This window comes from Diplotaxodon limnothrissa, linkage group LG17, assembly GCF_057381915.1.
Source record: "Diplotaxodon limnothrissa isolate DT_005_m linkage group LG17, D_limnothrissa_male_GT1.1, whole genome shotgun sequence".
Classification (NCBI taxonomy): domain Eukaryota; kingdom Metazoa; phylum Chordata; class Actinopteri; order Cichliformes; family Cichlidae; genus Diplotaxodon; species Diplotaxodon limnothrissa.
In genome coordinates this window covers 17,314,952-17,341,994 of record NC_140612.1, presented here as the reverse complement: position 1 = coordinate 17,341,994, position 27,043 = coordinate 17,314,952, and the positions used below count along the sequence as shown (strand labels likewise).

Genomic DNA, 27,043 nt, shown 5'->3' with positions numbered 1-27,043 from the left:
CCATATAAACACTAATGGTAGCATTAACTACAATCTGAGAGGGAGAAACTTTTCCCACCTACCTCTGAAGTACTCCAAAGTACCTCTAAAATAACGAAAAGGTACTCAGGACTTAAAAATTGTGAGAGTTCTGCTTTCCTTTAAAGCATCCAAGTGTTTTTCCTTTGTTTTCCGGTACCTGCACTTTAAGTATCACCATGAATCAGTAAGTACTTTTCTCAGGCTGTATCCGTATTTGTAATTGGGGGTGAGCCACAGGAAGACACAAACCTCACAAACAGCGCCTCAAATTTTTAGCTTTTATCCTTAATTAGGCATCATAGTCTGTAATTCCACTTCCTGTCCTTTCACCAGACAGAGAGCGAGCTGGAGATCACAGGTGACATCATCAGCAGGTGACATCCTTCCCATGGTGCCCTGCAGCCTCAGAGGTCACCATGGAAGACCAGTCTTTCCCAGAATGCCAAGCTCAGGAGCTGTTTGATGAGTTTGTATCAGCATCAACCTGCAGGGCGACGCTGCGCTCCTTCAGCCAGCTTTGTGAACATCTGCAGCTGGACCCGAGCACTGCCGAAAGGCCACTGTACCGACCGATTAAACGCCGCCTTAACTACTGGAGGGCGAATGGTCTGTGGGCCAAGCTGGACTGGAGGGGGGCGCAGGAGGAGTACCAGAGGGCACGAGCCTGCAGCGATGTGACTGTACGTGTTTAAAAAAATACAGCAGGAGCTTTGGTTCAAACATACTAAGACATGTTACTCAGTCATTTTATTAGGAACACCTTACTACTTCATAGATTGACTGTTCATGGCAGAGAAATTAAAACAGCATTTACAGATTTTGGTTTTTGGTCTTTGGTCTTAAAGTAATATGACCTTGAACTGTTGATATAAGGCTTTACTTTAAGGTTTAAAAAAAAGAAGGGATGAATGTGTCTGATCGTCTGTTATCTCCTCTCTCGCTGGCCAGTGTGTTATCATTGGTGCAGGGCCTTGCGGTCTGCGGACAGCAGTGGAGCTGAGCTTCATGGGAGCTCGAGTGGTGCTGCTGGAGAAGAGGGACTCCTTCTCCAGGAACAATGTGCTCCACTTATGGCCCTTCACCATCCACGACCTGCGGGGCCTTGGAGCCAAAAAGTTCTATGGAAGGTTTTGTGCCGGCTCCATCGACCACATCAGTGAGTCAGCATTCTGCTTCTGTCTGATCAGAGCAGCCAAACCATCTAGTCAGCACTTCCCGTTTCCTCTCTGCAGGTATTCGCCAATTGCAGCTTGTCCTGCTGAAGGTCGCCCTGCTCCTGGGGGTCGAAGTTCATGTCAATGTGGAGTTTAAAAAGCTGGTGGAGCCAGCAGAGGACCAGCACAGACACAGTACGGCCTAACAGTTTGAACAAAGGGGCGGCTGTATGAATAATTAAAGCCAGACAATGCTGTATGTATTGCTAGAAGAAAACGGAAGTGTGTTCACAGCTCACAGTTGCAATTTTTACATGCGAACTGAGTTAAACTGTCAGCCAAAGTGACAATGGGGGTATGTCTGTGAAGGTTCTCAGTCATCCAGGTCATCGTAGTCAAAGGAGCTTGCAAAGAAAAGCGTCTGGACTTCTTTAAGTTACTTGAAGACGTTTCACCTCTCATCCGAGAAGCTTCTTCAGTTCTAAGGTCAAATGGTGGAGAGTCCCAGATATAAACCTAGTGGGAGTAACCCCCCACAGAGGGACAAAAGGACCCCCTGATGATCCTCTAATCGCCTGAGCCAAGGTGTGAAACTGGGTGTGGGTCCCAATCAGCCAGAGTTTCGGGTGAGTTCATTGTGAAACCTGGCCCCACCTTATCATGCGAATTCCTGAGATCAGATGGCCCAGGATGTGAGTGGGCGTTAAGGCGTCTGGGAAGGGATCTCAAAACTGGATTATAGATGGCAGAGAGTTGGTGTCGTAAACCCCCACCTCTGTTCAAAGATGGTCGCTCACAGTGGACATAGATGGCTTCTTTCACTCCTCTTTCAAACCATCTGTCCTCTCTGTCCAAAATGTGAACATAGGCATCCTCGAAAGAGTGTCCTTTATCCTTAAGATGCAGATGGACTGCTGAGTCTTGTCCTGTGGAGGTGGCTCTTCTGTGTTGTGCCATGCGCTTGTGAAGTGGCTGTTTGGTCTCTCCAATGTAGAGGTCTGGGCATTCCTCGCTGCACTGTACAGCATACACCACATTGTTAAGTCTGTGTTTTGGCGTTTTGTCTTTCGGGTGAACCAGTTTTTGTCTGAGCATGTTGCTGGGTCTGAAATGCACTGGGATGTCATGCTTGGAGAAAACTCTCCTGAGTTTTTCTGATACACCGGCTACATAGGGGATGACAATGTTGTTGCGTCTGTCCTTCTTATCCTCCCTCGCTGGTGTCTGGTCTTCTTTTCTGTGCCTCTTTGCTGACTTTAAGAACGCCCATTTAGGATAGCCGCACGTTTTGAGTGCTTCCTTTACATGTGTGTGTTCCTTCTTTTTTCCTTCAGGCTTAGAGGGAACATGTTCTGCCCGGTGGTGTAGGGTCCTGATTACTCCAAGTTTGTGTTCCAAAGGGTGATGGGAGTCAAAGAGGAGGTACTGGTCCGTGTGTGTGGGCTTCTGGTAAACTTTGATGTTGAGGTTGCCGTTCTCTTCAATGTACACAGCGCAGTCCAGGAAAGGCAAACAGTTGTCCTTTGTGTCTTCCCTGGTGAACTTGATGTTTTTATCCACAGCGTTAATGTGCGCAGTGAAGGATTCCACTTCCTGTGTCTTGATTTTGACCCAGGTGTCGTCCACATATCTGTACCAGTGGCTGGGTACTCTTCCTTTGAAAGAGCCAAGAGCCTTCCTTTCCACTTCCTCCATGTAAAGGTTGGCTACAATAGGTGACACGGGGGAGCCCATGGCACAGCCATGTTTTTGTCTGTAGAAGCCTTCGTTGTATTTGAAATATGTAGTGGTGAGGCAGAGGTCTAACAGTGTGCAAATCTGATCAGGTGTGAAGTTGGTCCTGTCCTCCAAGGCTCTTTCAAAGGAAGAGTACCCAGCCATTGATACAGATATGTAGACGACACCTGGGTCAAAATCAAGACACAGGAAGTGGAATCCTTCACTGCGCACATTAACTCTGTGGATAAAAACATCAAGTTCACCAGGGAAGACACAAAGGACAACTGTTTGCCTTTCCTGGACTGCGCTGTGCACATTGAAGAGAACGGCAACCTCAACATCAAAGTTTACCAGAAGCCCACACACACGGACCAGTACCTCCTCTTTGACTCCCATCACCCTCTGGAACACAAACTTGGAGTAATTAGGACCCTACACCACCGGGCAGAACATGTTCCCTCTAAGCCTGAAGGAAAAAAGAAGGAACACACACATGTAAAGGAAGCACTCAAAACGTGCGGCTATCCTAAATGGGCGTTCTTAAAGTCAGCAAAGAGGCACAGAAAAGAAGACCAGACACCAGCGAGGGAGGATAAGAAGGACAGACGCAACAACATTGTCATCCCCTATGTAGCCGGTGTATCAGAAAAACTCAGGAGAGTTTTCTCCAAGCATGACATCCCAGTGCATTTCAGACCCAGCAACATGCTCAGACAAAAACTGGTTCACCCGAAAGACAAAACGCCAAAACACAAACTTAACAATGTGGTGTATGCTGTACAGTGCAGCGAGGAATGCTCAGACCTCTACATTGGAGAGACCAAACAGCCACTTCACAAGCGCATGGCACAACACAGAAGAGCCACCTCCACAGGACAAGACTCAGCAGTCCATCTGCATCTTAAGGATAAAGGACACTCTTTCGAGGATGCCTATGTTCACATTTTGGACAGAGAGGACAGATGGTTTGAAAGAGGAGTGAAAGAAGCCATCTATGTCCACTGTGAGCGACCATCTTTGAACAGAGGCGGGGGTTTACGACACCAACTCTCTGCCATCTATAATCCAGTTTTGAGATCCCTTCCCAGATGCCTTAACGCCCACTCACATCCTGGGCCATCTGATCTCAGGAATTCGCATGATAAGGTGGGGCCAGGTTTCACAATGAACTCACCCGAAACTCTGGCTGATTGGGACCCACACCCAGTTTCACACCTTGGCTCAGGCGATTAGAGGATCATCAGGGGGTCCTTTTGTCCCTCTGTGGGGGGTTACTCCCACTAGGTTTATATCTGGGACTCTCCACCATTTGACCATAGAACTGAAGAAGCTTCTTGGATGAGAGGTGAAACGTCTTCAAGTAACTTAAAGAAGTCCAGACGCTTTTCTTTGCAAGCTCCTTTGACGACAATGGGGGTATAAGGCCTGAAGTCAGACAACATTTTACCTAGAGTGAAAGTGTTGAAAGAAATCATTGGTGTAACCTTGTTGATGTTCATTAGAAAACACAGAAGCAGGTGAATAGTAGCCATCATCAGGGTCATAAACTGAGCTGCAGAATATGTGAGCGAAAGAAATGAAAAACAGACAGTACGTATGAAATTATCTTTCAGTCCTAAAAGCACTTAAAATGTAGATTCCTCAACTTTCTGTGTATCTATGTACCTGTCCAGAGCTGGGCTGGAGAATGGAGGTGAGTCCAAAGAATCACCCTGTGAGTCAGCTGGAGTTTGATGTAATAATCGGAGCAGATGGACGCAGGAACACGCTGCCAGGTACAATAACACTAACAGGTATAAAAAAAAGTAGTCATGTACATCAGCATCATCAGGTAAATCAACATCATCGGGCATCATAGGCAAGTACAACAAGATCATCAGGTACATCAACATAGTCAGGTACAACAACACTGTCAGGCACATCAAAATCATCAGGTACAACAACTTCAGTTCTTCTAAGGGTTTTTGTGTCTTCCAGTCCATCTGAAAGTTGTAACCTACTTTTGAATCAGTACTGCAGTGTAAGCCTTTTTCTCACAGTCTGATGGAGGTTAATCCACCTGTAAATCTGAACCCTGACTGCTATATAGAAACAGCATCATTATAACATTTCAGACTGGTATGACACTTCTCTGGACTATGTGCTGTTCGACACCCCTTTTCTAAAATGTGGACACTGTGTACCTGACCATGTTGTCCTATATCCGTGTGTGTGAACAGGTTTCAGGCGTAAAGAGTTCAGGGGGAAGCTTGCCATCGCCATCACAGCAAACTTCAAGAACAGAAACACCACAGCTGAGGCCAAAGTGGAGGAGATCAGCGGTGTGGCATTCATCTTTAACCAAAGGTTTTTCCAGGAACTACGGCAGGAAACTGGTTTGTTCCTAAAAGTTGACACACACCTGGAGTCTGCATTCAGAGACTCTAGGTGTGTGTGATGTTCACCTGTGTCTGCCTGTTTTAGGGATTAACTTGGAGAATATTGTGTACTACAAAGACGACACACACTATTTTGTGATGACGGCAAAGAAACAGAGTCTATTGGAAAAAGGAGTAATTCTGCAGGTAACACACACACACACACACACACACACCTGGAGTCATTCTCTATCCATCCCTCCGTCCATGAGCTGAGTAATGAACCCACGCCATTGCTGTTGAATAATTTTAGCATTTTGAGGTGAATCTCATCCAAAACTTGCATCTTGCTCTCTGGGAGCTTCTTAACCACCCCAGTAGCCTCTCCAATGAAAATGCTTCTTCTGAGTCTTCAGACTTTCTTTACTCTTGTCAGTAGTCCTTCTCCGTGGCCTCTCTAAACTCCTTCCACACTGTTTTGATTTTGACTGTCAAAACCACAGCTCTTTCTAGCTTCCTGGCACCTATCTGCTTTTCAGCAGACCCAGAGGTCAACTAGAAAGAATGGCTGTGGCCCACATCTGTTCACATCTGCAAGGTTTTTGAACATGGCTCACTGCCCCCTCCTTATCCAAGGATACATGACAAATTCTCCTGGAGGTGAGAGTGAAAACCCTCATTTACATGGGATTTCCAATTCACCTTCACCACCTGTTTGGGTTTACCAGGTACGTCTGGAAGCCTTCCAGAGAGTTCTGAAGATAGTTACCCTGAACTGGGGTCAAGCGAAGGAACGGCGCCTGTCCGGTTCTCTCCCGTGCACGAGAAACATGAAGAACCTTGCCTACTCGTGTCTTGCTTTGCAGTGTAATTATATTGTCTTCAACGTTCCAGCGGATGGGTTCAAGCTACAAACCTATCAAGGGGGCTTTGGTTTTTTATTTCAGGGCAAGGTATTCATAGCTCTCAGGGTCACTGGGAACATACAAACCTTTCCACCACATTGAGGTGGCTGGCAGTTGTGGAGTAATTCTGCGTGAAGTCACACTCCTCAAACAAACTCACATAAGCCTGAATTAATAGTAGATGCCTTTGTTGTTTTTCTTTAGGATTTTGCAGACACAGAGCTGCTCCTCTCTCGAGGGAACGTTGACCAGAATGCATTGCAGGCATATGCCCGTGAGGCTGCAGACTTCTCCACCAATCACCAGCTGCCAACTCTGGACTTTGCCATGAATCACTATGGTCAGCCTGATGTTGCCATGTTCGACTTCACCTGCATGTATGCATCAGAGAACGCTGCTATGGTTCGCCAACGCCACGGACACCAGCTGCTGGTCACACTGGTTGGAGACAGCCTATTGGAGGTGAGACCGGTGGAGGTAAACAGGCTGCTGGAAGTGAGATACCTTGATTAATTACAGAGTCTTCCTGTCTTTTTGCAGCCCTTCTGGCCGATGGGGACGGGAGTCGCTCGAGGGTTTCTGGCAGCTCTGGATTCGGCTTGGATGATACGAAGTTGGGCTCAGGGCGCAGCTCCACTGGATGTCCTGGCTGAGAGGTGAAGACACACCTGGACAGGATACATCTGCTGTTCTCTCACACCTGGCCACATTATGTCTGTTTGTGTGTCTTTCCTACAGAGAGAGTTTGTACCGTCTCCTCCCTCAGACGACTCCAGAGAACATGCAAAAGAACATCACTCTGTTCTCTGTAGATCCAACAACAAGATACATGAACACCAGCCTTTTGACCATCACACCTGCCCAGGTAAACACAGAGAGGGAAGGGCTTTTTTGTCTCTGTTGATGATGTTTGGTTGGACTGAAGAATTTAAAGCTGAATCAATAAACAAGTAAGAGCTGCTCCTGCATGAAGGGATATTTTTTTTGTCTTCAGGTGAGGCACCTGGTTGACACAGGAGAAGAGGTGGGGCTAACCACAGACTGCAGTGATATCATCCGGCTCCCCTCCCCCAGATACCTCAGACAGGGTGGGATAACTTTACTCTGAAGATGTTTTTTTGTTTTGTTTTTTTAACTACAGTGTGATTGATGAATGTTAGAGTGAAGTTTTTTAGTTCACAGTCTGACCTGATGCCTCTCTGTCCCAACACTGTGCATGATTCTCAGCTTCTAAAAAAAAATTTATATATATATATATAAAAAACACCCAGCACGCCCCTGCGGGCGGTTCATCCTTCAAGCTCGGGTCATCTACCAGAGGCCTGGGAGCTTGAGGGTCCTGCGCAGCATCTTAGCTGTTCCCAGGACTGCGCTCTTCTGGACAGAGATCTCCGATGTTGTTCCCGGGATCTGCTGGAGCCACTCGCCTAGCTTGGGAGTCACCGCACCTAGTGCTCCGATTACCACGGGGACCACCGTTACCTTCACCCTCCACATCCTCTCGAGCTCTTCTCTGAGCCCTTGGTATTTCTCCAGCTTCTCGTGTTCCTTCTTCCTGATATTGCTGTCATTCGGAACCGCTACATCAATCACTACGGCCGTCTTCTTCTGTTTGTCTACCACCACTATGTCCGGTTGGTTAGCCACCACCATTTTGTCTGTCTGTATCTGGAAGTCCCACAGGATCTTAGCTCGGTCATTCTCCACCACCCTTGGGGGCATCTCCCATTTTGACCTCGGGACTTCCAGGTTATACTCGGCACAGATGTTCCTGTACACTATGCCGGCCACTTGGTTATGGCGTTCCATGTATGCCTTGCCTGCTAGCATCTTGCACCCTGCTGTTATGTGCTGGATTGTCTCTGGGGCATCTTTACACAGCCTACACCTGGGGTCTTGCCTGGTGTGATAGACCCCAGCCTCTATGGATCTTGTGCTCAGAGCTTGTTCTTGTGCTGCCATGATTAGTGCCTCTGTGCTGTCTTTCAGTCCAGCTTTGTCCAGCCACTGGTAGGATTTCTGGATATCAGCCACCTCCTCTATCTGCCGGTGGTACATACCGTGCAGGGGCCTGTCCTTCCATGATGGTTCCTCGTCTCCCTCCTCTTTCTTGGGTTTCTGCTGCCTGAGGTATTCACTGAGCACTCGGTCAGTTGGGGCCATCTTCCCAATGTATTCTTGGATGTTCGTTGTCTCATCCTGGACTGTGGTGCTGACACTCACCAGTCCCCGGCCCCCTTCCTTCCGCTTAGCGTACAGCCTCAGGGTGCTGGACTTGGGGTGAAACCCTCCATGCATGGTAAGGAGCTTTCTTGTCTTTATGTCAGTGGCTTCTATCTCCTCCTTTGGCCAGCCTATTACCCCAGCAGGGTACCTGATCACGGGCAGGGCATACGTGTTGATGGCCCGGATCTTGTTCTTACCATTCAGCTGACTCCTCAGGACTTGCCTGACCCTCTGCAGGTACTTGGTGGTTGCAGCTTTTCTAGCGGCCTCTTCATGGTTCCCATTTGCCTGCGGGATCCCCAGGTACTTGTAACTGTCCTCTATGTCTGCAATGTTGCCTTCTGGTAGTTCAATCCCCTCAGTTCTGACTACCTTCCCTCTCTTTGTTACCATCCGACTACACTTCTCCAGTCCGAACGACATTCCAATGTCATTGCTGTATAGCCTGGTAGTGTGGATCAGTGAATCGATGTCTCGTTCACTCTTGGCATACAGCTTGATGTCATCCATGTGCAGGAGGTGGCTGACAACTGCTCCGTTCCGTAGTCGGTATCCGTAGCCAGTCTTGTTAATGATCTCACTGAGGGGGTTCAGGCCTATGCAGAACAGCAGTGGGGACAGAGCATCTCCTTGGTAGATCCCGCACTTGATGGTGACTTGTGCTATGGGCTTGGAGTTGGCCTCTAGTGTTGTACGCCACATCCCCATTGAGTTCCTGATGAAGGCTCTTAGGGTCCCATTGATCTTGTACAATTCTAGGCATTCCAGTATCCAGCTGTGGGGCATTGAGTCATAGGCCTTCTTGTAATCAATCCAGGCAGTGCACAGGTTGGTCAGTCTGGTCTTGCAGTCTCGGCTGATTGTCCTGTCTACCAGTAGCTGGTGTTTTGCGCCTCTGGTATTCTTGCCAATTCCTTTCTGTGTCCCGCTCATGTATTGACCCATGTGCCTGTTCATCTTAGCCGATATGATGCCTGACAGGAGCTTCCATGTAGTACTGAGGCAGGTTATTGGTCGGTAGTTGGAGGGGACCGGTCCCTTCTTGGGGTCCTTGGGGATCAGGACCGTCCGGCCTTCGGTTAGCCATTCCGGGTGTCTCTCGTTAACTAGCAGCTTTATATATATATAAAATTTTTATATAATATATAAAAATTTTTATGTGTGTGTATAAAAGCCTTGATGAACTTCATTACATCATTTTCAGGAACAGATCTGACAAATAGAAGATCTGACAAACCTCCTTGGAAAGCCTAAGCCTTCAGCTGAAGAGCAGCAGCTGAGGAAGGATATTCAACTTCCTGTTTAAAAATGCTCTGAGGATTTCATTTGACTGGTCCCCTCTCTCTTTCTGTCTCTTCTCACAGAATCCTTCTCTCGATCCAATCAGCTGCTGACTTGGTGTCAGGAACAGACTTGTGGTTACCATGGCGTTAATGTTACTGACCTGACTACTTCCTGGAGGAGTGGCCTCGCCCTGTGTGCTCTTATCCACCGATACCGATCTGATCTGATGTAATTACTTTTAGTTAAAACTGCTCTGAGGACAGTTTCCATCACTCTGTGTTTGGGTTTTTAGTCACATGACTTTTAGTCACATGACTTTTGAAAAGTTCACTCAGACCTACCGTATTTTCCGCACTATAAGGCACACTTAAAATCCTTTAATTTTCACAAAAATCAACAGTGCGCCTTACAATCCGGTGTGCCTTATGTATGAATTCTGGTTGTGCTTACTAACCTCGAACCGATTATATGTGGTACATGGCGCTCAAAAATTTGTCAAAAAATGTTTTAGTACCACTTTGGTAAGCTACAAAGCCGCACCGGGGCATTAGGGCTACCGTAGTAAGGAGCCTCACGTAGTAACCTGGGTCCAAAACTCCGTCTGCTTCAGGTCCCAAAGTCAAACGAACACTGTGGCGTCACTGAGAGTTAAAAACTGTCTAAATTCTTTCATCTTTAATAAAATGATCAGCATTGCTGCTTTACCAGGTGTAACAATTAAGTTTAACATCCAGGCATCCATGAAGACAGAATTTATTAAATTTAACAGAGTTAGAAGTTAGCAGGAAGTTAGCTCGATAGTTTCCACCTAAACATGATATAGCATGTTCTGACTGAGAGATTTCTGAAAAAAATAAAAGGTACAGCTCTGCTACCACTTCCAACATAAATGAAGACAGAAAACTACACAGCAGTGACGTTTGTAGGGTTACTGAAGTTGGACTAGCTGGTATATAATGACGTGTTACGTGATCGCTAGCGACACAGCTATGTTAACATAACATAAACACAGTGAAGCTGGAGGAAGAACGCTAACTTTTTTCCACTCAATAAAAGTTAACGTGAGGGTTCCCGATGGTTAGGGACAAATGCAATCGCATGGCAGGATGCTGTAAACGGACCAAAGTTCAGTCAGGAGAACAACTGAGATAATCCATCCACAATACGAGGTTAGTCATTAATATACTGCAACAACACGGGAATAGAGCAGCTGTGAGAGAATTCAACATTAATGAATCAAAATTGGACTTATCTGACTTTTTTTTTTCGCATAATGCGCCTTATAATCCAGTGCACCTTATAGTCCGAAAAATACGGTACTCAGAATCCAGAGGGACAAACTGTGTTGTGAGACATCCTGTCGGACTGAACAAAGAGATTCATGTCCTGTCAGAAACAACTTCCTGTGTCATTATGTGAGAAAACTTCATCATCAATAAAACAAGCTTCAAGAGCAGTGAAAGAATATGGTGCAAAAGTCAACAACTTCTAAATAACAGAAAGTTTACTACAGTGGGGCAAAAAAGTATTTAGTCAGCCACCGATTGTGCAACTTCCCCCACTTAAAATTATGACAGAGGTCAGTAATTTGCACCAGAGGTACACTTCAACTGTGAGAGACAGAATGTGAAAAAAAAGCCATGAATTCACATGGTAGGATTTGTAAAGAATTTATTCGTAAATTAGGGTGGAAAATAAGTATTTGGTCACCTCAAACAAGGAAAATCTCTGGCTCTCACAGACCTGTAACGTCTTCTGTAAGAAGCTTTTCTGTCCCCCACTCGTTACCTGTATGAATGGCACCTGTTTGAACTCATCATCTGTATAAAAGACACCTGTCCACAGCCTCAAACAGTCAGACTCCAAACTCCGCCATGGCCAAGACCAAAGAGCTTTCGAAGGACACCAGGAAAAGTATTGTAGACCTGCACCAGACTGGGAAGAGTGAATCTACAATAGGCAAGCAGCTTGGTGTGAAAAAATCAACTGTGGGAGCAATCATCAGAAAATGGAAGACATACAAGACCACTGATAATCTCCCTCGATCTGGGGCTCCACGCAAGATCTCATCCCGTGGGGTCAAAATGATCATGAGAACGGTGAGCAAAGATCCCAGAACCACAAGGGGGGACCTGGTGAATGACCTGCAGAGAGCTGGGACCAAAGTAACAAAGGTCACCATCAGTAACACACTACAACGGCAGGGAATCAAATCCCGCAGTGCCAGACGTGTTCCGCTGCTGAAGCCAGTGCATGTCCAGGCCCGTCTGAAGTTTGCCAGAGAGCACATGGATGATACAGCAGAGGATTGGGAGAATGTCATGTGGTCACATGAAACCAAAGTAGAACTTTTTGGTATAAACTCAACTCGTCGTGTTTGGAGGAAGAAGAATACTGAGTTGCATCCCAAGAACACCATACCTACTGTGAAGCATGGGGGTGGAAACATCATGCTATGGGGCTGTTTTTCTGCCAAGGGGACAGGACGACTGATCCGTGTTAAGGACAGAATGAATGGGGCCATGTATCGTGAGATTTTGAGCCAAAACCTCCTTCCATCAGTGAGAACTTTGAAGATGAAACGAGGCTGGGTCTTCCAACATGACAATGATCCAAAACACACCGCCCGGGCAACAAAGGAGTGGCTCCGTAAGAAGCATTTGAAAGTCCTGGAGTGGCCTAGCCAGTCTCCAGACCTCAACCCCATAGAAAATCTGTGGCGGGAGTTGAAAGTCCGTGTTGCTCGGCGACAGCCCCAAAACATCACTGCTCTCGAGAAGATCTGCATGGAGGAATGGGCCAAAATACCAGCTACTGTGTGTGCAAACCTGGTAAAGACCTATAGTAAACGTTTGACCTCTGTTATTACCAACAAAGGTTATGTTACAAAGTATTGAGTTGTATTTTTGTTATTGACCAAATACTTATTTTCCACCCTGATTTACCAATAAATTCTTTACAAATCCTACCATGTGGATTCATGGCTTTTTTTTTTCACATTCTGTCTCTCACAGTTAAAGTGTACCTCTGGTGCAAATTACTGACCTCTGTCATCATTTTAGGTGGGGGAACTTGCACAATCGGTGGCTGACTAAATACTTTTTTGCCCCACTGTATATCAACCTTCTGTGCTTCACTCATGCACATTTACACATGAATAATTTAAAAGATAGAACTGCAAGGTCATAAACATTTGTTCATGGAGTTTAGAGAGGAATGGTCCTTTAAAGGTGAGAGTTTTGCTTCTTCTGAGGTCTGAGTTGACTCCTGCCTCTCCTCAGAGACTTTGACTCTCTGGACGAGTCGTCAGTGGAAGAAAACACTCGACTCGGCTTTGATGTGGCTGAACGAGAGTTTGGGATTTCTCCATTGATGACGGTGGAGGAAATGTCGTCTGTGGAAGAGCCGGACTCTCTGTCGATGGTTATGTACCTGAGCCAGTTTTACCAACTGCTCAAAGACTCGCCGCCCCCTATGGGTGAGGCTGCAAACTGCTCCCGATCAGCCATTCTACTGGAAAAGGGCTGATAAAAAAGACGTGGTAATCCAACATGTTTGTTTCAGGCTGCCTGAGGCACATCACTGACCTGCGATCAGCTCTCATCGCTCCCGCCTCCCTCCTCAGCCGACTGGGAACCAGTTTGTCCAGGAAGAGAAACCCAAAGGTAGCGTAGTTCCACCTCCTCATACCTGCAGTCATCTGTGTGAAATTAAAGATGGTAATAATTTATGGTATCTGCAGGAGCATGGGGGGGCATTGGGTAAAAAGAGGAAGACCAGTCAGCGGAGTCGAGAGCAGCAGGAGGTCAGTGTCCACACTTCACTTCAAACTCAGCTCATGTTAAATTATTCAGATCTTCAACCAGAACCAGACATTGAAGGACAGAGAGCGTTAGACATTCAGATTGGAGATGGTGAGCAGTCCGGCTGTCCGGCCATTTTCTTCGTCTTATGTAGTTCAGGGTCGGGTTCAGATGAAGACTTTTCTTTAATTCATCAAGACTCACAACTGAAGACAAAAGCTTCTTTTTCACTCTGATGACCCTTTTCAGTCTCTGTACGCCATGTGACTCAGGTGGAGAAGCTTCCATCACCAGGGCCTGAGCTGGCCACTCTTTCTCTCTTCAGTCTGGACTGATGGATGCGGCCTCTTTGCTCATTTACACACCACACCACTGACGGCGAGGATGCCACAAAGCTGACACCAGCACAGTGTCAGGGCCAAAGGTGGAGCCGCTGATGTCACTGTCTGTGGGAGAAGCCACCTCAGGAAACTCACTACTGTTTGGCAACTGACTTTCCTCTGATGACTATGACCTGATTTTTTTTTAATGGATATTTTGTTTTGCAGTCATGTGACCTGAATGGTGATGTTGAGAGCCAGTCGTTTGAGGAGGAGTTTGTGGGTGGGGCCAGTCGGTCCAGAGTTCGTTTGATGGCCAATCAGCTACAAGCAAAGCTGCATGAAAGTTCATCTACCTGCAGGACATCTTCTTCTGCTGCTGCTGATTTCCGTCGACAAGTGAGAGCGTGCTGATTTCTGATCAATCATATTGATTTCTGATGGTCAAATAGGGGTTGTGGACATGATGTGTGTAGTATTAATGTTTCTATAAACGCAAACACCCTGTGTTAACCAGCAGGGGGAGCTATCCAGCCTCCCTCCAGCCTCCCAACCAGCAGAAAGTCAGCCGACTGCATCTCCAGTTCACTTGTCATCATGGAGGCCGGTAAAGACCAGTAGAAGCCAGTAGAGACAGATGAGACATGTTGGAGTACTGATAAACTACATTTTCACTTTAAAGACTCATTTAAGAGGATGCAGGTGGCTGGATGGTTAAAATAAATAGATAATTTCCCTTTTTGCTGTTTGTTGATACTTCTGAGATCCTCATGTGAATCACACAGATGTTAGTTTGGTTTGTGAGAAGTTTCTTTCTCATGGATTCATGTGCTGGACTACGATGTAACTACGAACCAAATTGAGTTTTCGGTTTGAATTGAGACCCTTTAAAGACGATTTCTCTATGGTGTGCGGTAGACATCACCGATTGGTTCAGGTTTTGGTTCTAGCCTCCTGCATCGTCACAGTTTCTGCAGAGTCCAGACTGCAGATGGAATAACGTCTGCTGTCTCTGCCAGAAAAAACGAACTCTTCAGCAGGAGCAGATGAGTTTTCGATTCAAACAGAAGCTCAAGGCTCAGGCAGTTCTCGATGGGGACGAACAGGTGCCTGAGCAAGTACCTGAACAGGTATCTCTGATGGGTTTTGGTGTGTTTGTGTGCTGAACGTATACCCCTCCTCCCGTAGTGCTCTGGTTTGTTCGGGCCTCGATGTCCCCCGGCTGCACTCGTGCTCGTCAGCCTGAACATCCTCAGTGGATCGTTGAGTCCTGCAGGGCTGTACCGATCGCCTGCTTCATGTGATCAATAACAAAGTGAGGCTCATGAATGGCTCCTATTGAGCAGAGGAGCTGTTCTCAGATCAGCCTGCAGCTCTGATGTGTTTGCTGACTGAGCACTTTGTGCGGCTGGACTTTCCCTCCATCTGCCGCTGTGTTTTCAACCAGCATCACAAGCAGGGTTTATTTTCCTCTCCTCTGGCTGCCCCATCGCTGAAAACAAGTTAGATCTCCTTGAAGATTCACCTGGTCCTGAACGGTAGGATGTCCCACAGCTCAGATGTATCGTGGCCATAAACCCTGATCAGGGTGAAGAAGCTGGAGTTACTGTCATGCCTCAGATGTTGCTGCCAGCTTTGATATAAAACTAACCCCAATATTTCACTCCAAAGAGTACAAACACAAAGACACTAAATAAATCCTGGAGACGTGGAGAACTAATCAGATGAGATGGTATCAGGTCACATGTGAAAATTCCTGCTTAAACACCATAACGCTGAACGTGATGCTGGTAAAAAGCACTTGATATCCTATCACTCTCAGTGGTGGATCAAGGGCCTCATTTATAACAACTGCATAGTGTAAATCTAAAGGGGTCTCTACTGGTGTTAGTTTCTTCACACTCAGGTGTGTGGATCAAAAAACAAACTTTTGGAAACCGAAGTTACTTCCACACCAGCATCTTCCTTCCCTTCTTTAACAGTCTCACCCTCACATTTCCTTCCCTTACCCTAACCCCGACCCTGACCCTTGGGTCATGGTCAGCTAAGGTTGTTTTCACACCTGCAGTGTTTAGTCAGTTTAAATCAACCTCTGGTTTATTCAGCCTGTCTGCACGGTTTGTTTGTGCAGGTGTGAACACAGTAATTGCACTTGAGTGCAAAACAAAACAACCGAACCAGCTACCAAGTGTATGTTACAAGTTTGAGCTAAATATCATCCTGTACAAACATATGTCCTTTGAGGCAGATGATGTCAGGGTTCAGGTCTCGCCGTCTTTCCTGGATATTAAAAGTGAATATATGGAGTTCATTTTCAGCTCACTGCACAGGTTAACTGCAGATGAAAAGATATGGTTCATAAATGAGGCCCATGGTCTGTGGCTGTAATGTGTCTGTGTCTGTCTGTCTGTCTGTCTGATCAAAGTGCCTTCAAATGTACACGGGTGGCGTGAGCTCACTGGCTGAGCAGATAACCAGTCGTATGCAGAGTCAGGAGGACGGTGGTGGGGTAAGACTGCTTCAGTATTCTGCGCCTTGTTCCCTTCGGCTCTTTGACTTTGTTTCAATCAGCTGAAGTGAAGAAGATGTTGTGATAAATCAGCTGATAACTCTGCCCAACTGATGATGGAATTCAGTTTGCTGAGACTTCTTTTCCTCGTTTCTTTTTTCTTGTGGTTTCTTCATTTCTTTCATTCTTCATGTCCTAATGTCTCCTTTCTTTTAGCTTTTTAGTCTGTCACCTTTCCTTCCATCCCAGCTTTGTTTCCTTTCCTCCACTTTCACTTCCTTTCCTTTAACCTTTCCTCCATCTGTTGCTGTGTGTGTCCCCGCAGGTCTCTGCCAGCTGCAGTCACGTCTGTTTCTTCTGTAAGCAGAGGGTTTATGTGATGGAGCGTCTCAGTGCAGAGGGCTTGTTCTTCCATCGCAGCTGCTTCCAGTGTGGTTCCTGCAGCAGTCCCCTCCGCCTGGCCTCGTACACATATGACCAGCACACCAGTCAGTAAACTCACACCCCCCCTCCTCCACCCTTCTCTGCTGTTGGGGTTTAGGTTTTAACAGGTTTCCATGTTCAGCAGGAAAAAAGAGAGGTGTTCACTTTCCTTCTGTGGGGACAAACAATGACCTCACAGTCATGAAACACATTTTTAGAGTCTCCCTGAGCAGATCATCGCCATTGACCCTCAGAATAAACCTCCAGTTTGACCCTGACCTCCAGGAGAGAAAACAGATGTCTGACTTTGAGATGAGACCATAAGAGACAGAGTTGATATGGACTTTCTCAACCCACACACTGAAAAACTTCTATTGATGGCCCTGGTGTCAGGGTGATGACATCACAAACAGGGTTGTGGCAGTGACAGAACGTTAGATTAAACCTGAGTGACAGAGCTGAACTCATCGGTCTCATTCCTGAGGCGTGGTATCAGACGATATCAGACTCATGACTAAGTGGAGGATAAAGCCTCTCTGTGTCCAGGACACAGATAAATAAAGTTCACAGTCGAATCTGTAGCTTCATTAGACAATGAGCAACAAAAACAGGGAGCAGTGTGACATCAAATAAAAAGATCCAATCAGAAACCAGAGAAGAAAAGATAAAACGGCCTCATTTGCAGATAAATTTGTTTGTTTTTGAAGACCGTTAATGTGTGTGGGGGGAACCTGTGTCAGTCTCCGCGGTATATTTGGATCTTTGGGGATAAAAATGGAAACGGCCTTATAAACGGGCAGCTTGATGCAGAGAACAGTGCTGCGTTGTTCAGCAGTCAGCAGTTCTCTGCAGACTCAAACATTGGCCTGTGGGCCAGATCTGGCCTCCTGATGAAGATCTGTAACCGTACCATGAGCTCAAGTTCTGCTCTCACCAGAGGCGGAGCCAGACATTTGAAACACCTGGGGCTTAGCCCAAGAGGGTAGTATGCATGTGGGATTTATTTTTTTTTATTTTTTTTTGGGGGGGGGGGGGGGGGGGGGGTAGAAATGACTGAAAGATTAATAGGCTCTGTTTTGAGTTTTGTTCAAAAAAGAATGACTTCATATAGGAAAAAAATATCACATATGCAGGACACCTTAAGCTAGTTTTTTAATTAAGCAGCAAGGCAGAACAAGGTCAGGGCTGTATCAAGACACGAGGACTAAACCCCAATTCAACCAGACCCAGAACTGATCCAGAATTAAAACAGGACTACAACAGTTCAAAATCAGGACTACTTGGGATTTAACCAAGACAGAACAAGAATCAAAACTAGATGATAGTAGCACTAAAAATCATCATAGACCTGCACTACACTTATTTTTTAATTCTACCAAAGTAAACTATTTAGATTGAGAAAAGTTTATATAATTATTTATCTTTGTTGTGCAAACAAGCCTGCATAACTTAATAAATGTAAAATTTGAAAAATAACAAACCTAAAAAGAAACAATAGGTACGAGATACATGAGTACCTATGATACGGTGATACTTTTGGTAAACAACCATTTGACTAACATGTGTGTCTCACCTGCTCTTGTTCCATCTCTGTTCTGTCCTCATTCTCCTCTCTCTCCCTCTCTGTTCCTCTCTCTCCCTCTTTGTGCTGACAATCATCAAATATACAGTTGAAACCAGATATTTACTCTTCAGATAAAAACACTTTTTTAATTGTAACATCAAATCAGACTAAATGTTTATTTTTTTAGATTGATAAATATAAAAAAACATATTTGTTAACTTTAAGAGTAAAGAGAGAAACTATCTGTATTTCTTAATTGTAAATGGCACCAAATTGTATGCAAAACTGAGCCACACTTATGGAGCTCCACAGTTCTCTTCCTGGTGTTTTGGTTGATATCTCTTGATTTTCCCATGTCAAAGAAACAGGCTCTGTGTTTTGCCTTATATGCATCCACAGCTGTGCCACCAGTTTACTCACATGGACTCTACTAACCTATCAGAAGCTTCTTCAGCTCACAATGGAATCCTCTGGAGTTTTTTTTATTAATTAACAAACTTAGTGTACATGTGCTCCTAAATTTGATCAAAGTGATAAAAATAGACAGCTCTGTCTCTCTTTATTCTGACATTTAACTAATTCAAAATATATTTCAATATTTATCTAAAACAAAGCTTTACTCTAAATTGATGTTGTACAGTAAAAATGTTTTATGTTTTCTCCCTAAAGTGTAAATATCTGGTTACAAATGTGAATATCCTGCTGTGTACTGAAATCCCTCTTGTTTTGCATAGAAATATACTGAACAACATAGTAAGCATGATATATAAAATAACATTTACCCGAGTTTTTTCTTTGAAAGAACCCTCTAATGTCCATTCTTATATTTCAGTACATAACTGAAACCGATTTAGTCGGGGAGGGTAAGAACAGAAAATATGAAATAAACACACACGTAAGCTAAGACTCTCTAAAGAAACAGCATTGTTGTTGTTCGGCTTTTCATTTCGCCATTTGTTGATTCACTTGAAGAGCAAGTAACGTAATATGGGTCAAGTGATCAGTTTGATATCAATCTTTCGTGATGCACCGTCATATTTACATTATTTGTACGGTACGAATGATTTGCTTTGGTACCTGGTCAAACTTAAGCTCTCCTTAGTATGGCTGGCTCCGTTTCTCCAACAGCGCACTCACAGGCAGCAGCTGCCTCGCCCCCTCGCTCAGTTGCTTAGTGCCTGAGCTCGGATCATACCAATATCAGGGGGGATTCACGCACAGTCGTAAATTCCCACAGTGTGCACTATGTGCTTCGAATATTGTGTGTACTTTTTGTTTTATACAGTTGTCAGCCAGGCATCTAACTATGAAAAAATTACCCTCCAAAAGACCCCGGGCTTCTGAAAAAACAACCCGGGCTTAAGCCCAGTAAGCCACCCCCACGCTCCGCCCCTGGCTCTCACAGTCTGAATGTGTTTTCATGTGGACTACCTACTTGGACCCAGACTCACCTGAGACTCGGTCCATAAACGTGTACGGAAGGGTAACAGGTGGTTCTCCCGTGGCTGTGGGTGGAAGAAGGACCCCCTGAGTGTCTGAGTGGACCGGGTAATGAACAGCTGATGAAGCCCAGACCCCCTGCTGTGCATCAGGCCACCTGTAGTTTGAAGTCATTTTATTTGCAAGATAGATTTCATAAATGAAAAAGCAACAGAAACCTTCAGAGACATAGGTCCGCCCTCACCTCCGTACTTCTGTAACTCGTTAGCAGACTCATAATCGTGTATCAAAAACAATCTGATTAGTGTCTGAGTCTCAGATCTGCCGATTCATGAGTGGGGAGAAAATGTTTGACCCCAGCAACACACAACCTGCCCTGCAGACTCGCTCTGATTTTTCTGCCCATCACTGCAGTACTCTGATTACTGTCAGGTGGTGGTGTCATGTGATCGGAGCCCCGAGCCTCGCCGCCACACATTTCCACACCACATTTTTAACCACACAAAATGTCTATTGTGGGTCTGACAGCTGAATTCTGCAGCTCAGCAGCCAATGAGAGCACAGTGATCACATGACCGATGAGTTTGAAGTCGAGGCGGGAGTCGGTGTGAAGGTTGCTATAAAAACATAAATTTTGGGAAGCCTTCAGAGACGAGGGCTGCAAGATACGCTCTACATCTCTCTGTGTGAGATACCTGTGTGTGTGAGACACACACCTGTCCTGACATCCTGTCTGTCGTCCTCTGTGTCTCAGGGAGGTTTTACTGCATGCAACGCTCCGAATGTCACCTAAGTGCTCAAGCCGTGAGGAAGAGGCCGACGCCATCTGACAGAGCTACGTCACACCGAACGTCAATCGTAAGAACCACTTTTACTTTCATTGTGATATTATCTGTGTGCACCTGACCTGCAGGTGTGGGCAATTTATTAGTTCAAGCCCTGGAAGGTAGAACAGGTCATCAGATGCTCTTTAGGTGGTAATTTTAGTTGGAGGTCAGGGTGGTGGTGGTGGTGTTGTGTGGCTGGACCTTGAATGGAGTTCTGACAGGAGCAGCTACCTGCCTGTGGAACCGATCAGTTCAGGTGTTTCTGTTCACGGCAGGTAAGCTGTTCAGGATCATCACTGTTTAGCGAGTCAGTACGGAAGATCGATCATGCCAGAAATGTTCAGTTCAAAAATAATAAAAACACACATTAACAGAAGAAATAATGACAAAAGGAAAACTAGACCTTTCTTCAATCACCTGTATAAGTTTTTTTCAACCTTTAAATCCTAAATAGCAAATATTTCGCCTTTGAAAAATAAAGATAATGATTCTAATAATGATTTAATAAAGTTCATCTGCTAAACTCATTTTAGAAAAAGAATGTGAAAAAAACTATTTTTGTAAATTTAATTTAGAATCAGAGTTACTGAAAACTTTGAGTTTTAGAGTTGGAATAATTACAGGACTAATAAATAAACGCATATCTTTGTCTTTGAAGGGGTCCCAGAGCTCGGCGCCATCTCTGTCTGACTCTCTGATCTCAGCAGGCCGCCGACCATCCTCAGGTGAGCTAGCTTCACCTGTGTGTGTGCTTTCAGTGTCCATACGTGTTCACACTGAGCGCGCTCCTTAAACAGGAATCGATGTGGGCTTTAGTGTGTCTGTGTGTCTGTGTGTGTCTGTGTGTGTGTGTGGCTGCGTTGGTGTGTTGGCAGCTGCTTCTCTAATGGCGGCGACGCCGGAGAGGATCGAGCTGGAAATCTGGCACCGGTGCTCAGAGGTGGAGCTACAGGAGGAGCTGGAGGAGGTTTCCGAGGAGGTCCTGAACCTATTCAACCTGAGCACCGACAATCAGACAGGGTCCAGGTCCAGAAGGTCGGTATCCTCAGGAAATAGAAAAAAACAGCCTTGGCTTTAATAATGCTTCAGCCTTTCTGCTGAATGCTGGGAATCACCGCTCCATACGGGGGTCAGTAAACATGTCTTGGATGTAAAGAGCTGGAGGTCACACACGTTTTACTGTAAAAACTTCAATATGAAATATTTTGTGGTGTGAAAAGTACGAATTAATAAAGAAACTTAAATGTTTACATCAAAATAAAGATTACAATAAAAGGGAAGTTGTTTTTAAAAAATTTATGTTATATTTGTGTATTTAGACCCCACAAAATTTTAAATGTTTGTAGGATTTTTTTTAAATTGTTTTGACTTTTGAATTTAAAATGTTGCCTTTTTAAAAAAAAATTCTAGTCTAATCTGTAAATATTTAATCAATCTAGCTATGGCTCTAATTTTTTTAATCATTGTGGCTGTGCTTCACCAAACAAATTAAAGTGAATTTAGTTTGTTTGGTTGGCAGTGTTGGTCCTCCATCCCAACTGTTTTATGTTTCCTGTTTTCAGTTCAGAGTCAGATATGGAGGAGGAGGCAGAGGGAGGAGGCTGTGTAACCTCAGACGAGACGAGATCTTCATCGAGAGAAACGCTGCAGCTTTACCTGAAAGTCCAGGAGGAGGAGGAGGAGGAGGAGGAGGAAGGCAGTGGCATGGAGTCCAGCGATGGTGAGTTAAAGTCTTTGTGAGTTTTTGGGTGTGAAGTAGGGGTCTTGAGTTTGAGATGTGCTGTTGTCTGTCTCCCCCTGCTGGTAGAGGGGGAGTACGACCCCTGGGAGATGGAGCGCCGTTCGGGCTTATGGCTCCTGTTAGAGGAGGAGACAGGTAGCACCTACCTGAACCTGCTAACCAAACTCCTTTTATAAAACCTCAGATTTTAGAATAACCACCATGTTTAACATGAATGTTTAACTCTGTGCGTGTGTGTGTGTGTGTGTAACAACAGCAAAATTTAAATTCTAATTTCATTAAAAATGGAATGAAAGGACAGCAGTGCTCCATGCGAGGATCAGAGGACGGGGACAGGAAGTTATTAAAACTCAAACACTGACCTGATGAGTGTGTGACACAAAGTTCAAAGTCAGCTTCCTTTTCGTTGTGAGCTCAGCTGCTGCTTCTAAAGGCCGTCGTTCTAATCTTTACTCTCGCTGCCTCACATTCATTCACATCAATAAACATTAATAGTAAAAGGTGTGTGTGTGTGTGTGTGTGTGTGTGTGTGTGTGTGTGTGTGTGTGTGTGTGTGTGTGTGTGTGTGTGTGTGTGTGTGTGTACAGAGTGCATATACACATTATTTCATACACTATCTCCTCCCTTCAGAGGCGGAGCTTGCTCCTTACAGCTCTGACACACCTGTTCAGCCTGACTCCACCTCTTCCATGAACTCATCTGTGACTCCACACCCTGTCGCCACCACCGCCAGCACAGCCTCCTTCATCACCACACCTGACTCCCCTCACATTGAGGATGGAGCCAGAGCGCCACTCAAACCTGCCATTGTCATGGAGACACCTGCTGCCAGTGGGCGGTGCTCATTTGACAACATCACACCTGAACTGCCGCAAAATAGGCCCCTCCTCCTGCAAGAGAAAGGGGAGGGGTCAGAGGAGGACCCAGGGACATTTAGGAGGAAGAGGAGGACGACGAGACGGCGAGAAGCTCATAGCCTCCCCCCTAGACTCCTCTTCCCCCCCCTGCAGCCTGGGGGCAGGGCTCTCCTCTTTAAGATGCTCAGAGAGGCTCCTCCCCCTGGGGAGATGGAGCTGGGAGGGGTTGGAGCCAGAAATCTATTAAAGACTGTGTTTTCTGGAAACAAGAATGAGCAGAAGAAGAAGGGGGGTGGGACTTTACCTGCAGAGAGGGCGAAGGAGAAAACAGCCAGTCAGAGATTCACAGGTGACCATAATAACAACACCTTTAGTCAGTGTGATGTCACTGTGATGATGTAATACCTGTACCTTCTTTGTCCAGATGTGAGAGCAGAGGTGTCAGATCTTGATTCATCCACCGTGTTGCAGAGATGTTCCCCGAAGCCCCAAAACAACGTAAGCACTCCGACCAATCAGAGTTCAGCATTATTCCAACCAATCTGAGACCTAAATCATACCCAGACTCACTAAGGGATAAGGATAGGGGTCAGACTAACACCTAGACTGGGTCTCTCACCTGAAGTCTTCTTTTGCAGCTGCGTTTGGAGTTGCTTGACCTGACCAATGAAATTCAGAGGGTTGCCATCGAGGAGGAGGAGAAGAACCAGGAGGTATCACCTGACACACAATGACCAGACTGACTTTAAACTCGACCGACATACCGACTTGTTGAAACTACCCGAGACTTAAATGGACGTAGATTCACGTCTCGTCTATCAGTTTGACTGTTTTCTGTCCTCCGTGTTTCTTCTTCCTGCAATCAGCCGCCATACGTTCCTCACGCTCTGGCTTTCAAACGATCATACGCCATCAAGGTACACACACCTGATCCTCTGAGGGTTGTGGTGGTCCAGCAGTTTCACTTCCTGTCCTGATGCTTACGCACTGCTGTTTCAGAGACGCCCCCTAAAAGACAGAGTCCCGCTACAGGACTCTGACGGCCAGTCTTCCTGCCCCACGGAGGTGGTGGGGGTCGTGGTCCAGCCGAAGGAGGCATCCAGTTTGAGCGTGAAGGAAACCATGTTCCAGAGGGAGCGTGAGGATGACGACGATGACCTGGACACCAGAATCACGCGACGGGTTCAGAGAGCCGCAAGGAGACAGGCCAAACAGGAAGAACTGAAAAGACTCCACAAGGCCCAGGTGAGGTTACCTGTGTCCAGCTGAGGTTACCTGAGTTCAGGTGAGATTACCTGATGATGCGTTCTGTGTCTTAGATGATCCAGAGGCAGCTGCAGCAGGTGGAAGAGAAACAGAGGCAGCTGGAGGAGAGAGGAGTGATGGTGGAGAAAGCTCTGAGGGGAGAAGCAGGTACTGAAAATACAGGCCAAAGGAATACCTGAACTTACTTGGTTCTACCTGAACTCAGGTGTGCTTCTACTTTAATCCACCTGTGCTTGTGTTTCTGTTAGATTACTGGGGAGAATCCAGCCAAAGCGCAGACATGGAGCTTCACCTGGGAGGTCAGTTCACATATCCGGTTACCTGTGGAGTACATATACAGCAGGTATTATGCGGCGCTGAACCCGGTTTTCTGTGTAGGGCTCGGGAAACTGGATAATCCGCCGCTGATGCAGCAGTGGTTCCAGCTGGTCCAGCAGAAGAACGCTCTGGTCCGATATGAAGCTGAGCTCATGATCTTGTGAGTATGTGACCTTTGACCTCTCACCTGGGCAGATTCCTGGGGTGTGATGGTTCTGGCTGTGTTTCAGCGCCCGAGAGCTGGAGCTGGAGGACCGGCAGAGTCGCCTGCAGCAGGAGCTCCGAGAGAGGATGGCTGTGGACGGTAACACAGACAAGATCAGAGCTCAAGCTCACCTGCTCACCTGTGTGTTTCTGTGTGATGATCACGTGTGTGTGTGTGTGTGTGTGTGTGTGTGTGTGTGTGTGTGTGTGTGTGTGTGTGTGTGTGTGTGTGTGTGTGTGTGTGTGTGTGTGTGTGTGTTCCCACGCGCATGCAGACCACCTGAAGGACGAGGAGCAGCTGGCTGAGGAGCGTCTGATCCTGGAGGAGATGCTGGAGGTGGTTGAGCAGAGAGACTCTCTGGTGTCCCTGCTGGAGGAGCAGAGACTGCAGGAGCGACAGGAAGACAGGGACCTGGAGCAGCTGATGGTGTCCGGAGGACTGGGACTCACCTGGACCTGAGGCGGTCAGACTTTCTGTCTCACCTGTCAGAGGTCTTTAAACCCACCTGGACGCAGGCAGGGATGATATGTTTAAAACTGCAAACTGTCGAGTTGACCTGAGGAGAGTCTGGTTTAGTGCAGGTAAACAGTCCAGGTGGAGAGAAACAATTACATTTATTAACTTTTTAAAACTGATTCATAAAAACTACCCATGAGCAGAAACAGGATGTCTTAGTCTGAAATCAGCTGACCTCTAATGTTTCCTTAGAAGTTAGTCATCAGAGCAGCTTGATGGATTAAATCCAGCAGAACCCAAACAGATACAGGATGGTCTGAACTGAACCATCCAATCAGGTGTGATGATGTCATTCACGCCAGAGAAGATGGGGAAAAAACCTCCACTTTTCTGACTGCAGGAGTTAGTACTAATGCTAACAGCCTGTATTAGCTATAGTGATGGAACACTGACATGGCTGCTAGCCAATACCATGCTACTGCTACTGCTAACCAGCTACCATAACCCACTGTTGCTACCTGGAGTAAAAGTAAGCTAATCTAAATGAAGATGTGTTTGTGCAGCTTGTCCTGGTGCAGAGTTTAAATATCTCTAACTCCTCGAGAGAGAACACAAAGGTGGACTTCAGCTCTCAGTGCTGAGCTATCTTAAAACTCCATTCTTTCTACTGACAACAGGGGTAAACTCCTCTGATCTGAGCTCAGTAAACTCTTTCCTGAGGAGTTTACAGTCTCAGATGCTAGTTAATTAATTACATGCTGTGTGTCAAATGTTTGAATACAGTAGAATAGAATAGCCCTTTACTGTCATTGTACATGCACAACAAAATTGTGGAGGCTCCACCCCAGCAGTCAGGAGTAAAATATAAAAACTAGACAGCAAGAGTTCAAGAACTCAAAAGTGGGCTCAATAGGCAGGCAGACTAATAAATCAAATTAATTCTACTAGAAACTGGTTGTCTACAGGAACTGGACCCATTCCTAATATTTTAGATATTAAACCTGATATTAAAACATTTAAAACAGTGTATTTAAATCCTTTGAGGCCGAACCCTCTGGTCTCATATCACTGTTTTTAAAACTCTTTTATAAAGTTTAGGAACTCTTAAAATAAGCTAAGACTCACTAAAGATGTTTGAGCATTTCACAAACTTTAATATTTAATAAAAAAAATGTTTTAAAACATCCGATGAACCATGTGACCCAGCCTCAATGACATTTTTATCTAATTGATTATTGATTGTGCCATCAGATCACCTGTGTGCCTTACCTGCCACCTGATCAATAACATGTGTTCATGCGGCGATGATGGTTATTACTGTAACTCTGTGCTGTGAAATAAACCTCTCATTTCTGACATTCTGGCTCATTTTCTGCTCATTTCTGCTCAGAAATTACATTTTATTATTATGATTAAATACAAACACATTAAGCTTTTTTGAGAAGATCGATGAACCATTCCTCCCTTATAACATTTGATTGTTGAACATAAGTTGTGACTCCTCTACAGCTTTGTATTCAATGCACAGTGAGAGAAAGATCTGGAAGCTTCAGTCACAGAAGAGTAAAAAATAAATCACCTGGCCTGCAGGTGATGCTGGTTGTCCTCCAGCAGGCCTCAGTTTGTAAGTAAGTAAAATTTTATTTGT

At 45.6% G+C, this 27,043-nt stretch overlaps 1 protein-coding gene across 2 annotated transcripts; it reads left to right on the top strand.

Moving 5' to 3' along the window:
* The first annotated feature begins 437 nt into the window (after positions 1 to 437).
* Positions 438 to 25,398, top strand: mical3b (microtubule associated monooxygenase, calponin and LIM domain containing 3b). Of its 2 annotated transcripts, none has more exons than XM_085376879.1 (34): positions 438 to 701; positions 970 to 1,177; positions 1,254 to 1,370; positions 4,568 to 4,669; positions 5,114 to 5,269; positions 5,358 to 5,458; positions 6,361 to 6,618; positions 6,697 to 6,812; positions 6,895 to 7,021; positions 7,151 to 7,244; positions 9,747 to 9,894; positions 12,948 to 13,144; positions 13,231 to 13,331; positions 13,409 to 13,471; positions 14,018 to 14,188; positions 14,307 to 14,396; positions 14,809 to 14,907; positions 16,215 to 16,298; positions 16,624 to 16,786; positions 20,480 to 20,583; positions 21,211 to 21,277; positions 21,428 to 21,587; positions 22,115 to 22,272; positions 22,360 to 22,428; positions 22,924 to 23,499; positions 23,575 to 23,648; positions 23,789 to 23,863; positions 24,017 to 24,067; positions 24,150 to 24,395; positions 24,470 to 24,563; positions 24,665 to 24,715; positions 24,795 to 24,894; positions 24,965 to 25,038; positions 25,214 to 25,398. In XM_085376879.1, exons 1-34 carry the CDS (start codon positions 438 to 440, stop codon positions 25,396 to 25,398), a joined length of 4,743 nt encoding a protein of 1,580 aa, XP_085233005.1. The 2 variants fall into 2 exon arrangements, with proteins under 2 accessions (XP_085233005.1, XP_085233004.1); XM_085376878.1 differs by having other exon boundaries at positions 14,809 to 14,919.
* The last annotated feature ends 1,645 nt before the right edge of the window (positions 25,399 to 27,043 follow it).

Bases quoted from the DNA above. Each gene is read 5' to 3' on its own strand.
- mical3b (XM_085376878.1), top strand. From the start codon at position 438: ATGGAAGACCAGTCTTTCCCAGAATGCCAAGCTCAGGAGCTGTTTGAT. The intron at 6,813-6,894 runs GTGAAGACACAC...TCTTTCCTACAG, and splicing joins CTGGATGTCCTGGCTGAGAG to AGAGAGTTTGTACCGTCTCC. The intron at 23,649-23,788 runs GTAAGCACTCCG...CTTCTTTTGCAG, and splicing joins CCCCGAAGCCCCAAAACAAC to CTGCGTTTGGAGTTGCTTGA.